The sequence below is a fragment of the Molossus molossus genome, unplaced genomic scaffold (assembly GCF_014108415.1).
Source record: "Molossus molossus isolate mMolMol1 unplaced genomic scaffold, mMolMol1.p scaffold_m16_p_23, whole genome shotgun sequence".
NCBI classification, from domain to species: Eukaryota; Metazoa; Chordata; class Mammalia; order Chiroptera; family Molossidae; genus Molossus; species Molossus molossus.
In genome coordinates, this window is record NW_023425359.1 from 2,012,580 (window position 1) to 2,029,412 (window position 16,833).

Here is a 16,833-nt window from a genome sequence, read left to right on the forward strand (position 1 = left end):
CTGAAACACAAATATTTTCTCTAAGTAATGAAACAAAGTTTAAAAAGGTATCAACTAGCCAATAGATACTCCAAAGTAAAAAGACAACCAACAAGTCTTTTTCTTTGTTTTAAGAGACGGATATTACTCTAAACAAGGGTGAACAAGAGCAGCAAGGTGGCTCCCCACAGAGGAACAGATGCTGCATTTAACAGTTATCAACAGTACAGCAAGGCTGAGGGATCCAGCTTTGATCATTTTAGAATAAAAATGAAATTATACTTACTATTACCACTAACAACAGCTAAATCTTATACCATACCCACTGCATGCCAGACACTGTTCTATGAACATAAGTATTAACCAATCTTTACAACCCTATGAGATGGGAACTTGGGATCAATGTATTCAATTATTTTCCTTTCAATTTGCTCATGGGCTTGAATTTATAAGTGACTATACACACATGTAATATACAGATGATGTATTACAGAATTATAATATTATTAACCAATGTCACCCCAATACATTTAATAAAATAAAAAAACAAGTGACTCTAAAATCAGATAATGCTTTGTGTTAGAATAAAATTCCAGACTATCAGCCCACCAAACTAAAATTGAATAGAACTTTCAATATTTCTCGCATGCAGAGAGTAATTCTGATCATCTTCTGGCTTCCTGTCAAGCTTCTATTAACTACAGTCACAACCCCCCGCCCCATCCACAGGGGATGTACCCAGGACACCACCACCCTGAAACTAAGAACAGCACTGAACCCTATATACACCGTGTTTTTTCCTATACATACATTTCTATGATAGAGTTTAATTTATATATTAGGCACGGTAAAAGATTAATAACAATAATAAAATAGAACACATAACAACATACTGTAATAAATGCGTAAATGCTTTGGGGCCATTACTAAGTAAAATAAGGGTGACTTGAACACAAGCACTGTAACACTGTGACAGTTGATATGATCACCTAGGTGACTAACGGGCGGAGAACATCCACAGTAGAGATGCTGACAGAGGCAGGATTCACTCCCCAGGCAGCACAGAGCAGGACTACACAAGATTTCATCAGGATACTCAGAATGGGGTGCAATTTAAAACTTATGAATTATTTATTTTTGGAAATTTCCATTTAGTATTTTTGGACCGCAGCTGACTGTAGGTAACTAAAACTGCAAAAGTAAAACCACGGATTGGGGTGCGGTGACTGTACTTTAAAAATTCTGGTAAATAGAGGGAGGAAAAGTGGTGGCGGAGTGAATGGAAGCTACAAAGACTGTCTCCCAGAACCAAACTGGAATTACAAAAACTAAAGAAAAGTCATCTGGAATCACCAACTGAAGAGCAGCTGGAGAGAACCGGAATAACCAGGGACATAAAGAGGAGCCCACATGGAGACTGGTAGGAGGTGCGGGGGTGCAAGAGGGCTGGCTGGGCTCCCACAGGCAGCAGCTGAGGGTTATCTTAGCTGTGAGAAGTTCCCTCTGAGAAGTCAGAGGGTTAAACCCCAAGCCGGCTCCCCAGCAGAGTGGCAGAACAGGGCAAGGCGCCCACAGAACACCTGGCTGTGAAAAACACCAGAGCAGAGGTTCTGTCTGGCACGGAGAAGAATTGGGAACACCGGCACTTCCCTGAAAGACACTAAAGTACAGCCACAGCCACTCACCTTGGGCTCCAGCAGAGGGAGGGCAGATGGGACTGGAGCTGTGTGAGGAGAAGTGGGGGTTCATGGGCTAGGGAGAGTATTGGGAAGGAGGCCATCAGGAGCCCTATGCTGAGTCATTCCCTCATGCTGCAATTGCCATTTTTCTCAGTCTTTTCCAATTAGAGCAGCTTTAGCCTGGGGCTGGGTTCGGGGGAAGCAACTGCCCCACCCTTTGGCATTTAACCCTACCAGGCCAGGAGAAGCTCAACCTGAGTCTCATTAACTGCCAGAGACTATCAACCAGCCTGTAAACAGAGACGAGAGATGAGACAGAAGGCTTCAAGCCTTGGGCTTGGCTCTCAGTTGTTGGGTTTCGTGGCTCTGGACACTGGGCTGTGAAGGCTGAGGCCTGGCTGCCTGTTCTGAGCCATTAACCCATGCTGCAGGAACCATTCTTCTCAAGCAGAGATCTCCCATCAAAGCAGCTACAGCTCAGGGTGGGGGTGGGGAGGAGCAACTGCCCCTCCCATTAGAATTTAACCCGGTCCAGCAGGGAGGAGTCAGCGCCTAGCACAGAACTGCAACTTGAAGCTCATTAACTGTTAGAGACTACTGGCCAGCTTGCAGGAAAAAAACCCAAGTCTCTGGGTGCTCTGAATCCTGGGCCTGGCTTGTGGTCACTGGTCATTGAGTTTCAAGGCTCTGGGGTGGTAGAACTGTGAAGGCAGCTGGCTGGGTCCCTATGCTGAGTCATTAACACATGCTGCAGAAACCATTTTCTTCAGGCAGAGTTTTCCTCTCAAGGAGGCTTTAGCCCAGAGGGAAGCATTTGCCTCACTGGCTGAAAATCCTCTTACCCTGCCCACCTGGGGGATTTTTCATTCAGTGAGGGCTACACCTGAGACACATTAAGTGACTGAAACTAACAGTCAGCCTCCAGGCAAAGGCTCTGGGATACTTGAATCTTGGCCTGGTCTGCAACTCTACCAAGGAAAATAAGACCAGACATTGGTGTTCAGCATGGTCCCTTCCATACTCATCCAAACCCAGCAGAGGAAGCCATAATCTGCTAAACATTGATACCCACAGGGAAATTCTGGCAGGCTCTAAGCCCTGCTGAGACAGCCAAATGGTGAAACAAAGAAAGAAATTCCAAATGAAAGAACAAGAGAATTCTACAGAAGAAGGACTAAATGAAATGGAGATACCAAGTTATCAGAGGTAGAGTTCAGAGTAATGATTATGAGGAAACTCAACAACATGGGTAAAGATATAGAAACAATGAAAATCAACCAATTGGAAATAAAAAACAACCAAGAGGAAATGAAAAATGACACAGCAGAAATAAAGAACACATTAGAAGGAATAACCAGCAGATTAGAGAAAGTTGAGGATCAGATCAGCGAATTAGAATACAGGGTAGAAAAAAGTCACTCAATCAGAGAACCAAAAATAAAAAACAATTAAAAAACAGGAGGATAGTTTAAGAGAGCTGTGGGACAACATGAAACATAACAACATCCACATCACGGTAATACTAGAAGAAGAAGAAAGTGAGGAAGGGTTAGAGAATCTATTTGAAGAAAATGTGTCAGAAAACTTCCCTAACTTGGTGAAGAAAAAAGGCATACAAGTTCAGGAAGCACAGAGAGCCCCAAGCAAGAAGAACCCCAAAAGGCCCATGCCAAGATACATCATAATTAAAATGTCAAATATTAAAGACAAAGAGAGAATCTTAAAGGCAGCAAGAGGAAAGCCACAGATTATCTACAAAGGAGCCCCCATAAGGCTGTCAGTTGATTTCTCAACAGAAACACTACAGGCCAGAAGGGAATGGCATAAAATATTCAAGGTAATAAAAAACAAGGATCTGAATCCAAGACTACCTATCCAGCAAGGTTATCATTCAAAATAGAAGGTGAAATAAAGAGCTTCCCAGACAAAAAAAAAAAAAAAAAAAAAAAAAAAGGCTAAGAGAATACGTATATTAGCACCAAAGCAGCACTGTAAGAAACATTGGAAAGACTGCTGTAGCCCTAGCTGGTTTGGCTCATCAGTTAGAGCGTCAGTCTCGCAGACCAATGAGTCACAGGTTTGATTCCAGTCAAGGGCACATACCTTGGTTGTGGTTTGTCCCCAGCCCTGGTTGGGTCATGCAAGAGGCAACCAGTCGATGTAGCTCTATCACATCAATGTGTTTCTGTCTCTTTCTCTCTCCCTCCTTCTCACTCTGTCTGATGATAAATAGAAAAATATCCTCAGGTAAGGAATAAAAAAATAAAAAATAAGACTGTTGTAATAAGCAGAAGAAATAGAGAAACATGGGCATAATAAATAAAAATGGCAATAAATTAAGTGCATATCTATAATAACTTTAAATGTAAGTGGATTAAATGATCTGATCAAAAAAACAGAGTAGCTGAATGGATTAGAAAGCATGACCAATATATATGTTGTCTATAAGAAACCTACCTCACAACAAAAGATCACACAGGTTGAAAGTGAAGGGATGGAAAAAGTATTTCCAAGAAAATGGAATTGAAAAAAATGTTGGGGTGGCATACTATTATCTCATAAAATAGATGTCAAAATGAAGGCCATATAAGAGACAAAGAAGGCCACTACATAATATTAAAAGGATCGATCCAACAAGAGGATATAACCTTGGTAAACATATATGTACCCAATATAGGAGCATCAAAATATATTTAAAAACTTACGGACGACTTCAAGAGAGAAATTGACAGCAATACAATCATAGCAGGACCCTCAACTCCCCACCAACATCACTGGATAGACCCTCTAGACAAAAAGTTAACAAGGAAACAGAGACCCTAATGACACACTAGATCAAATGGATTTAATAGATATTTTCAGAGAATTACACCCCCAAACTACAAAACACACATTCTTCTTAAGTGCACATGGAACATTATCAAAGCTAGACCACATGTTAGGACATAAACTAAGTCTCTACAAGTACAAGAAGATTGAAATAATATCAAACATCTCAGATCACAATGGCATGAAACTAGAAATTACAATAAAAACACTCAAACACATTCAAACACATGGAAACTAAATAGCATGTTATTAAACAATGAATACGTTACCAAGGAGATCAAGGAAGAAATTAAAAACTTCCTGGAAATCAATGAAAATGAACACACGACAACACAAAATCTATGGGACGCAGCAAAAACAGTCCTGAGAGGGAAGTTCATAGCAATACAGGCCTACCTCAAGAAACAAGAAAATTTTCCAATAGACTGTCTAACAATATAACTTAAATAACTAGAAAGTAAACAAAAAGAAAAACCTGGAGCAAATAAAAGGAAAGAAATAATAAAGGCCAGAGCGGAAATAAATCACACAGAGACTAAAAAAAAAAACTCAAAAGATCAATGACACCAAGAGGTGGTTCTTTGAAAAGATAAACAAGATTGACAAACCTTTTGCCAGACTCACGAAGAAACAAAGAGAGAGAAGCCAAATAAACAAAATCAGAAGCAAAAGAGGAGAAGTAACAAGTGACACCACAGAAACACAAAGGATTGTTAGAAAATACTACGACCAGCCCGGTCAGTGTGGCTCAGTGGATTGAGCATCATCCCATGGACTGAGAGGTTCTGGTTTGATTCCTGGTCAGGGCACATGCCCAGGTCATGGGTTTGATCCCCATTAGGGGGCATGCAGAAGGCAGCCCACTGACGTTTCTCTTTCTCTTGGATGTTTTTATCTCTTTCTTCTCTCTCTAAAAAAAAATCAATAAAAATATATTTTTTTAAAAGAAAAAAAATACTATGAACAATTATAAGCCAACAAACTGGACAACCCAGGTAAAATGGACAAATTCCTAGAATCACACAGTCTCCCAAAACTGAACCAGGAAGAGTCAGAAAACTTGAAAAGACCAATAACAACTAAGGAAATTGAAGCTGTAATCAATAAACTCCCAGCAAACAAAAGCCAGGGTCTGGATGGCTTCATAGGGGAGTTTTACTGAACATTCAAAGAAGAACTAACACTGATTCTCCTCAAACTATTACAAAAAATTCAAGAAAAGGGAAGACTTCCAAGCTCTTTTTATGAGGCCAACATAATCCTAATTCCAAAACTAGATAAAGACCCTACAAGGAAAGAAAACTACAGGTCAATATCCCTTATTAACATGGATGCCAAAATCCTCAACAAAATATTAGGAAATCAGATCCAGCAATATATTAAAAAATAATTCACCATGATCAAGTGGGCTTCATCCCAGGGATGCCAGGCTGGTACAATGATCACAAATCAATAAATGTGATACAACATATAAACAAAATGAAAGATAAAAATCATATGATCATATCAATAGATGCTGAAAAAACATCTGACAAAATACAGCACCCATTTCTGATGAAAATGCTCAGCAAAGTGGGAACAGAAGGATCATGTCTCAACATAAGAAAGGCCATATGTGAAAAACCTACATCATATTCAGCTAACATCATATTCAATGGGCAAAAACTAAAAGCATTTCACACTGATGTTTCTCTCTTTCTCTCTCTCCCTCCCACTCTATCTGAACAAAATATTTAAAAATGTCCTTGGGTGAGGATTAAAAAAAGAAACCAGTATCAAAATGAAAAGGGAACTCACTTTCTGGGAGAACGTATTTGCCAATGATATATCAGAGAAAGCATTAATATCCAAAATATAGAGTACTCATACAACTCAACAAAATGAAGATAAACAATCCAATTAAAAAATGGGCGGTCCTGGCCAATTTGGCTCAGAGGTTAGAGCATGGGCCTGAGAACGAAAGGGTCACAGGTTCGATTCCCAGGGCATGTACTTGGGTTACAGGTTTGATTCTTGGACCCCGTCAGGGTCGTGTGGGAGGCAGCCAGTTGATGTGTCTCTCTCACATCTATGTTTTTCTCTCTCCCCTTCTCCCCTTCCACTCTGTCTGAAAATCAATAGAAAACTATTCTCGGGTGAGGATTAACAACAACAACAACAACAACAGAAAAAGTGGGCAGAAGACCTGAACAGACACTTCTCCAAACAGGACATAAAAATGGCAAGGAGACATATGAAAAAATGCCCAACACCACTTATCCTCAGAGAGAAGCAAATTAAAAAAACAATGAGGTACCACCTCACACCTGCCAGAATGGCTGCCATCAACATATCATCAAACAAGTGCTGGCGAGGGTGGGGAGAAAAGGGAACTCTAGTACACTGCTGGTGGGAATGCAGACTGGTGCAGCCACTATGGAAAACAATATGGTGTTTCCTCAAAAACTTAAAAATTGAACTGCCATTTGACCCAATGAAACCACTTCTAGGAATATACCCTAAGAAGCCTGAAACACCAATCAAAAAGTGTATATGCACCCCATGTTCATAGCAATGTTATTTACAATAGTTAAGATCTGGAAACACCCCAAGTGTCCATCAGTAGATGAGTTGGATAAAAAAGCTGTGCTACATTTACACAATGGAATACTATGCAGCTGTAAGAAAGAAAGATCTCTTACTTTTGAGACAACATGGAAGGATCTGGAGAGTATTATGCTAAGCAAAATAAATCAGTTAGAGAAAGACAAGTACCACATGATCTTACTTATTTAGGGAACATCATGAACAAAATAAGCTGTCCATCAGAACAGATCCAGAGACATGGAAGCAGGGAACAGAGCGACAAACTTCAAGGGGAAGGGGAGTGTGGGGGTTGGGAAAAGATAAACCAAATACTTATATGCATATATACACAACCAATGGACACAGACAATAGTTTGGGGAAAGCAGGAGGGGGATGGGAGCATAGAGGAGGGGATCAATGAGGGGAAAAGGGAGGGACATATGTAATACTTTCAACATAAAAAAAATAAAAATAATAGAATATAAAAGAAAAGTTCTGGCATTTTTTTTTTTTTTTTTTATCCTCACCCGAGGACGTTTTTCCATTTTTTGTACAGATAGAGTGGGAGGGAGAGAGAGGAAGAGAGAGAGAGAAACATCGACGTGAAAGGGACACATCGAGTGGCTGCCACCCGCACAACCAACCAGGGCCAGGGACAAACTGCAACCGAGGTACATGCTCTTAGCGGGAACCGAACCCGGGTCTCTCCGGACCGCAGGCCGATTCTCTAACCGCTGAGCCAAACCGGCCAGGGCAAGTTCTGGTATTTTAAAATGCAGAATACACTGGGAAGAGCTCAGGCTTAGGGAAACCACAAACTGCCCACCCAGTTTCTTCTTACAGAGGCTGAGGGAGCCCTCAGTGATTTAAGGGCAGTTCGATCAGACACCATTTAGCATATCTGCATACCAACTACACTGACCTGGATGTCTAATCTAGATGATTAGGCTGGTGAAGCAAACTTTTAACCCTGGATAGTTTTCCTCAGACCTGCCCGGATGCCTGTGTACCTGAACCAGTCCCACCTGACAACACCTTGCCAGGAGGTACCATCTCAGCCTGGCTGCTCACTCAGGACCTCAAACCCCAAATTACTGGATCAGGCCTAAAATACTTTCTAAAAAGTTTTCACATAAAATTCATAGAGTTTTAATTTGTGATAATTTATGTTGAATTTTACAACTTATATACCAATATTCTTTTCAGGCAAAATAAAAGGATTAAGAAAATTTGGGGAGTGTGTAAAAACAAATGGATTAACTAAAAACTAGAGAGTTACTTGTTCTTCTTGAACAACTTGTGTGAGCTCCTTGGTCTCATGTGTGGTCTGCAACCAGCTGCATCAGCATCACCTGGGAATTTGTTAAAAATGCAAATTCTTGGCCATACTTCAGACATCCTGACTCTGAAACTCTGGCCCAGCAATCCACATTTTAACAAGTCGTCTGGTGACTCTGAGGCACACTCAGGTTTGAGGCCTGCTTTCCTGAAGCTTGTTTTTTCAGTGGTAGGACAATTCTCTGCTGTATAACACGGCCCACGCAGAACACTGGGCACCCCTGGCCCCCAGCCAAAAATAGTGGACAGCCCAAATGCTCCCAAACCCATTTTTAAAATACTCCTTAGGGAGAAAAAGATCACATGTGTGATGTCAGACCTTTAGTTTCCATAGGGATCTACATCTACTTTGCACAGATATATATTTAACACCACCTAAGACTTAGAAATGTTTTATAAAATGTCTGTACTAGGAATTTCTTTTTTACTATGGTCAAATGTTAACAAAATTAAAATACAATTTATTTTTATTGTGAAATATACACCTCATTAACAACAACAACAAAATACATTCCAAAACAGTAGCCTCCTTCAGAAAGAAATCTCTCTGCCCTATCATTGCACCTCTCGTAAGAAGCAAGACAAGGAGGAACATAATGGGATGGCCACCTCTACCAGTTTGCAGATAATCTTCTAAGACCATAAAGGCTCAGTTTTCTAGCTTCTATAATAAAAACTATCCTTCACAAGCTCCTAAAGTATATATTATTATTGTTATTATTATTTTTTTTTGGTACATGCCCCTTGTGGGAACCGAACCCGGGACTCCCTAGTCCACAGGCTGATGCTCCAACTGCTGAGCCAAACCAGCCAGGAGTATATATTAACAGAATAAAATATTAAAATAATATATAAAAAGCAATCTGAAAGTCTCATATAAGCAAAGTTAGCAATATTTTGAAAGCAAAATTCCTAGTTGTTACTGATATTAAAGAATAAATGGGCAAAGGACCCAAACAGACACTTCTCCAAAGAGAACACACAAATGGCCAATAGAGCCCTGGCCAGTTTTCCTCAGTGGTTAGAGCATTGGACCATAGACCAATGAGTCACGGGTTTGATCCGGTCAAGGGCACGTACCTCGGTTGCGGTTCATCCCTGGCCCTGGTCGGGTAATGCAGGAGGCAACCGGTTGATGTGGCTCTTTCACATCGATGTTTCTCTTGGTCTCTCTCTCCCTCCCTCCCTCCCACTCTATCTGATGAATAACATCCTTTTTTTAAAATTTTATTTCTATCAATAAATAAACAAACAACAGGTGCTGGCGAGGGTGTGGAGAAAAGGGAACCCTAGTGTACTGCTAGTGGGAATGCAGACTGATGTAGCCACTATGGAAAACAGTATGGAGTTTCCTCAAAAAACAAAAATGGAACTGCTGTTTGACCCAGCGATCCCACTCTGAGCATAAGAATTCTGAAGCACCAATCACAAATAACATATGTACCCCTATGTTCACAGGGTTATTCACAATAGCCAAGATCTGGAAACAGCCCAAGTGCCTATCAGCAGACGAGTAGGTAAAAAAGATGTGGTACATTTACACAACGGATACTATGTGGCTATAAAAAAAAGGAGCTCTTACCCTTTGCAATAGCATGAATGGATCTGGAGATCATTATGCTAAGCAAAATAAGCAAATCAGAGAAAGACAAATACCATATGATCTCACTTATATGTGGAATTTAATGAACAAAATCAACTAATGAACAAAGTAGGACCAGAGGCATGGATAGGTGGAACAGACTGACAGATCTGAGAGGGGAGGACAGTGGGGGGTACTAGACGAGATTAGCCAAAGAACATATATGCATGTATGCATGGCCCATGGACACAGACAATGTGGTGAAGGCTGGGGAGGGTTGGGGGAGGGGGAAAAAGTGGGAAAATGGGGGAATATCTGTAATAGCATCAACAATAAAAAAAGAGAAAGAAGGAGGCCATGTAAATAGCGGGAGTAAGAATATTCCAGAATGTCCATCATCTGAAGAATGGATAAACGAAACATGGTACATCCATACAATGGAATATCATTCAACCATAAAAAGAATAAAGTATTAATTCATGCACAACATGGATGAGCATTGAAAATATTATTTTGACTGAAAGAAGTCAGTCACCGAAGATCACATATGGTATGACTTCATTTATATGAAATGTCCAGAATAAGCAAATCTAGAGACAGAAAGTAGATCAATGGTTGGTAGAGGCTGGAAGAAGGAGGAGATGGGGGAGAAAGATTGCTTGTGGTTATAGGGTTCCTTTTAAGCTGATGAAAATGCACTGAAGTGAGAGACCAGTGATGGTTGCACAATCCTGTAATTACACCAAAATCCATTAACTGTATACTTTAAAAGGGTGAATTTTATGTCATGTGAATTATATATCAATTTAAAGATGCTCAAAGGGCTACCCAAACTGAAAAAATAAGAATATTCTAAAATCTGAATATATGTAATTAAAATTAAATATAAAACCTGGCATTTATTATTAAGTATAGAAAAGAAATATAATGAGCAATATTTTTAAGCTAATGTGTTATATATTCACTGTATCATAAACATTTTTCTTAAATGATTAATACATATAAACTAAACTTAGTAAACAACTATATTTCTAGGGAAAAGGGATGAAAATTTGAAACCTGAAAACAAATTCTGAAGTCAACGTATTCTAATTTATTTTCCAGAAAACAAACAAACCCATATTCTGAAGAAAGAAAATGTTGAGAAACAAAAACAAAAAACATTAGAGGTTTTATTCATAGCTAGTTACATATTCAAGAAACATACATATGTACAGTTACTATAAAGTTAAACATAAAATGAAAACTTACGATTAAGAGACCAATGTCCACATCTTTTTTGGTCATAAAAAGTTCTCTGATTTGTTCACATTGCAAAATTTCTTTACTAATATACTTGGAGTAGTCAATCACAGGCTTGCCATATTTACACGGCATTATGGATGTGTGGTTGGGTCCACAAGCATATAGATAAAAGGCCTCTTGTGAACCAATCTTAGCTCCTGAATAGCAAAAACATAAAAACATAGTTTCTTATATAAAACATTCTAACCGGAATTTTCCACAAAAAGCAAAAAGCCAAGAATTTTTTATGCCAGATTATTGTTCATTATATCTTATAAAATTGATTAAAGCCTCAATTTCCAAGTCAATGGAAAAATAATTTATATAATTAGCTCTTGATAAGATAAAATCATAAAGTTTCTATTTGTTCCTTAAACTATAAAACAGGGGGTGTGGTGGGGTTTGTTTTGTTTTGTTTTTCAATGGAAAGTATACCTCGGTAAATTCCTTTTAAAAATGAAATGTGAATTGATATCTTTATTCCTTCCATCCACCCATCTATTCAATAAACACTGTTTGAATGCTACTATGTGTCAGGAGGTTTGATGATGTATTTTTTTAAGTCAAATATTTCTTTTTTCCTTAAATTTTGGTATTTTTATAGAATATACTGAAATTATAAAAGAGACAACCATTCTAAGTTTACCTGTCATGATACTGCATTTTCCAGGATAACAAAATAAAGTTGATTTAATATAAGCTTCATTTTGGGGGGTAGTGGGTAAGAAGTATATCGCTGCATTAAATGTATATGTCAATTATAAGAAACATTTAGATTATAAAAATGTTAAAGTATTTTACAAGCCATCTTGAAATCTAGGAAATACTGTACTTATTAAGTATGAGTAAAGAAACAGGGATTAATATTTTATCCAAGGTAATTTACTTAGTTTAATATTTTTTAACTGAAAGAAAAATTAAAAAATGCTTCAAAGGGGAAAAATATACCATTGAAGAGGAGTAAATTTCCCAGGTCCCATTTTCCAGCCAACTGCAAAAACTCCTCTTGGGATGATAAACAATGGCCAATCATGCAAAATGTTTTATTGCTATCAGATGACAAACTTGTTTTCCTTGGAAGCATAAAATCCAAAGTAACATCAGGTTTCCTACATTAAAAACAAAGTTAAATCAATTACTTTAGTGAAGACTAGGCACTAAGTATTTTTTAAGTATGAGTGTTAAATAATGGGAAATTCTTGAACAGTTTTCTTGGTTCGGTATCAAATAGTTGGTAATGGGAAGAAAGAGAATGAATTCTGTTGTCTTGGTCTAAGGTGCTGATGTCTGGAAGGCCCAGAAACTGGGGAACAGGATAAAGGTGCCTGAGGACCCAAATCAGGCCATGGGAAGTGACCTGACATCTACTAGAAGTTTTCTGTGCCATCTGACTTCCGCATACGCAGACACAACCCAACCATTTTCCCCTAATTTTACCAAGATGACTCCCATTTTGATAAACAATTCCTACAATCTCAGGTCCTCTATGAGGCCAAAGACTATTCAGAAAAAAATATATCACTTCTTAGGTTTTGCTCTGACGAAAATGCCAGCGCTTTTTTGAATTTTCTAATTTTTTTCAATGCTGAGTCATTACAGAGCTTTTGATTAGTCTTGTTTTTACAGGAATCCTTACAGGAAAAGGTCAAGTAAGGCTTTCTCATAGAAACACATGATGGGAGGACTTCATCATCTAGTTGAAACTGCAGAGTGCTAGGCTCTACCCCTAGTTTAGGAATGTTTTAAACTCCATCTGAAGATAATGAAGGTAATTTACAAAGGCAAAGTGTGGGATTAAGATAAAGACTTGGAATAAACTAATCTGGTTAGCTAATCTTAATGAGAAATTCTACTTTGGTGTATGTTTATTTAAAAACTTTTCCCTAAGGCTTTGTATTTCACATTTAACATAAATTTGACTATTTATAGGAATTATTTTTAATAAAAGAAATACATGGGATAACTTTTTAAAACTGAGGTTTAAATGACCCATTAGAAATAACTTCCATTAGGTGCATGACATGTCTCTTGAACCAAAGAGCTGTGACTGAAACACTACTGACACCTAGTGGCAATATAACAATATAATTTTTAAGGGTAAATAAACCTTAGTATATGATCAAAGAAAGATGAATTCAACAAATATTAAGTAACTACTATGTATTATATATTCCTATCAAATTTGTGTGCTGTTCGTTAAATATAAATTAATAGAAAATATTAATAAGTTGTTTTTCAGTGTCATTATAATTAAAATGGCCTCTTAAAATGTATTATTTGTAGAAATTATTCTATTAGATCTGAAAGTGATAAAGATAGTACTAAATTTCAATCAACAGAATAATACTTTTGTCTTTGGTCACTTGCTCATTATTCGATTAACAATGAAGTCATTAACTTGTATCAAATGGCAAAAATGTTCCTTCAAGGAAATGTAGAAATAAATGGGTGGGTAAAAATATAGTGGTATGTGGCCCTGGCTGGTGTGGGTCAATGGTTAGAGCATCGACCCATGCACCAGAGGGTCTCAGGTTTGATTCCCAGTCAAGGGCATGTCCCTGGGTTGCAGGTTCCATCTCCAGCCCTGGTCAGGGGGCATGTGGGAGGCAACCAATCGATCTCTCTCTTTCTTTCACTCTACTCTCTTTCTCTTTCCCACTCCCTCCCTCTCTTCCACTCTCTCTAAAAATCAATGGAAAAAATACCCTCGGGTGAGGATTAACAACAACAAAAATAGTGGTATGTGAATCAAGTGACTATGTTCACTAACCTCAGAAATGTCCACAGTGAACATCTAAGCTCTCACTCTGAACATATCTAATAATTAATTCATGATTCCTGTACCTGTCAGCTGGCCTGATTCAGAAAAATGCTGTAGGGGCAGCAAAACCTAGGGTTTAAACATGTGGGTGCTGTCTAGGGTCAGGTTGTAGGTTCAATTTTCAGCTGTACCCCTTACTGGTGCCATGACTTTGGGTCAGTGACTTTCCCTACTCTGGGTCTCAGGTGCCTCACATGTAGAAGAGGATAATATACCTACTTCACAGTGCTGATGGGAGGCCTACGGAGGTCATCGGGCACATCTGAGAGTTCAAGACAAGAGGAGAGAGTCTAAGAGAAAGAGGTACCCCAGCTCTAACCCATCTAAATCAAGGTTCTAGAAACAAACTTACTGGTTGGCTGCAGCTGCCATTCAGACTTAGGCAGTTGTGAAGACTGAGTTTCTCAAAAAAAATTTATTTGGAATACAGAAATTAAGCCTCAAAGACATGTTTTCATATATTTTAATGAATAAACAAAACGAAGCCCTTGATTGTTCCCTCCTGGGGCCGACACTGGACTGGCTGCACTCGGACGACCACACCCTTCTTCTGCCCTCCTCTAGTGCGGAGGCCTCTCCTTGTCTCCAGCAGCCTTTTCTCTGCCTGGATGCTCAGCCTCTCTCCTGCTCATGGCACCTCCATCTCCTCCTGAGTCAGCTTGAATAATTCGTTCCTGGAGAGGTCTTCCCTGATCCACCTCTCTGAAATCACAGACCTGACATTTTCTGTCTCGGGACCTGTTTGTTACCTTCACAGTATTTGCCACAATTTGTATGTTTTCATTTACAATTTCATTCACAATTTGTATGTTTTCTTGCTTATTGTCTGCTTCCTCATTATATTGTGAAGTCAAGAAGGCACTGGGTGTGGCTGTTCTGTTACCACTGCTCCCAGTCTAACATTGCACGTGCTTGGCACACACAGAAATATGTGCTAGATGAACACATGAATGAATGAATGAAAAGGGGTTAATCTGTGCTAAGGGTATATTATTTATTTCTGTAGTTTAATCCACTTGGAGGAATTTTTGAGAGAACTGGGAGATGATGTATATAAAGTACCTAGTAAAAGATCTGCAGCACAACTGGTATGCAGTGCTTTACCGTCCAGACTCCCCATCGTGACATTCAGGTAGCTTCACCACGCCCACTCGTTTTTCCTTCTCATTATTCAACTCAGACTGTTCCCTCCAGCCATCTCAACTCTCTCCCAGGCCACACTAATTTTCAGTTCTGTATTCCCTTTCATGGTATTTCATTCAATAAAATATTTCCCAGCTCTTACAAATCCAAATACCCTATAGCTTTCTCAGGGTTACATTTTACATTAAGATATTCCAGAAAATGTTTCTTATTAACTTGACCCATAATTCTCCTGGTCAGTAAAAATCCTGTAGTACTTACTACACCTCAATCTGTTACCTGGTATGTTTCTAGGTCGTTATCTTAATCTATCACTCAATTCATTGGTTTATATTTTTCTCTAGTCTTTCTAATTTCTTTTGAATCCCTGTTTTAATTTAGACATTAACCTTATTAGTCACTTAATTTAAATAATCCTTCTGAATTAATTTCATTATAAATAAGCTTGAAGGACCTTGATCTAATATAGATTCCACATAAATGTTTAAATGTCCCTATTCCTGTATTGTTTTCTCAAACCCAAATACTAATTTTCAACAATTACTTCAATGTGAAATTAATTTTGTATGGAAGTGATAAAAAGGAAAATATTCAACTCTGACCTAGGTTCCTATATTAATATATAGTAAATTTTATCTATAGTTTTCTATAATCTGTTTTAGAAGCTATAACAGCCTAACCTTAAAATTGTAACTGGGATTAATAAGTATTTACTAAAAATGTTTCATACCTCTGTCCAGAGACCCATATGGAGATTTCCCCATGAATATTCTTTTTCCCCTGGGGCTGCTGTAAGTAGGTGAGTACTAAATGTTGCCATTTGCTTGGGAGGAAAACATTCTCCAGTGATTCCGCCTGAGCTAGTAAAACAGCTTTCGCATCATCATTTGAATCCACGCACATGCTACACGGAGAGAAAAGGTACAGGCTGAAAACATGGAATTTCAGATCTCTGCATTCAACACATGCACAATAACTATAATTGTAGATATTTAAATGAGATTAAAAATCAGCTCTATTCTTAAACTAATGTGAAAAGTCAGAAGGTCTTTGTTTTATACCATAATCTGCTAGTTATTTTATTATATTATTACCTCAATTCATGAACTAAAATAGATTAGGATCATTTGTTAGTGTTAATAATTTAGGCAATAATTTTCAGAATTCAATTTGCAAAAAAAATATCATTACTCTTTATAGTCTTTGCCCTTTTAGAAATCCCAATGTAATATTTAGTTCATACAAAGATTAATACATGTTGCACATAAATATCTAAATGACAAGGATGTGCTGGAGGTCTAACCTACTTTGAGGAATTGCTGAGAGAATTGGGATGTATTGTATATACAGTACCTAGTAACCTTTATAACCTTTTCAAAGCATATATCCCTAAATAACATTGTTTACTTAGTTTTAAGTTTTATAAAAATAGTCCCATACTATTCATACTCACTCAACACAAATAAAAGATTTGTATCTAAACTAGTTAACAAAGGAGTCAGGAAAGAGGGACAAGATAGCAAGGAGATCTTAAACTTATTAGATAATGGCTATTAAATATATAATCTGCATGGAAAACAGCTGTCTGATATTAATAACATCTTAAGATCAC

General features: G+C 38.1%; 1 protein-coding gene across 2 annotated transcripts in view; it reads right to left on the bottom strand.

The window, feature by feature from the left end:
• LYST (lysosomal trafficking regulator) overlaps positions 1-16,833 on the bottom strand; it is a 190,005-nt gene that overhangs the window by 130,128 nt on the left and 43,044 nt on the right. For both annotated transcript variants that reach the window (XM_036277375.1, XM_036277374.1), the window contains 3 exons: positions 15,952-16,125; positions 12,206-12,366; positions 11,225-11,415 (listed from right to left, as the gene is read on the bottom strand). In XM_036277375.1, the coding sequence (XP_036133268.1) occupies positions 11,225-11,415; positions 12,206-12,366; positions 15,952-16,125 (526 nt within the window). The remainder of the gene's footprint in view (positions 1-11,224; positions 11,416-12,205; positions 12,367-15,951; positions 16,126-16,833) is intronic.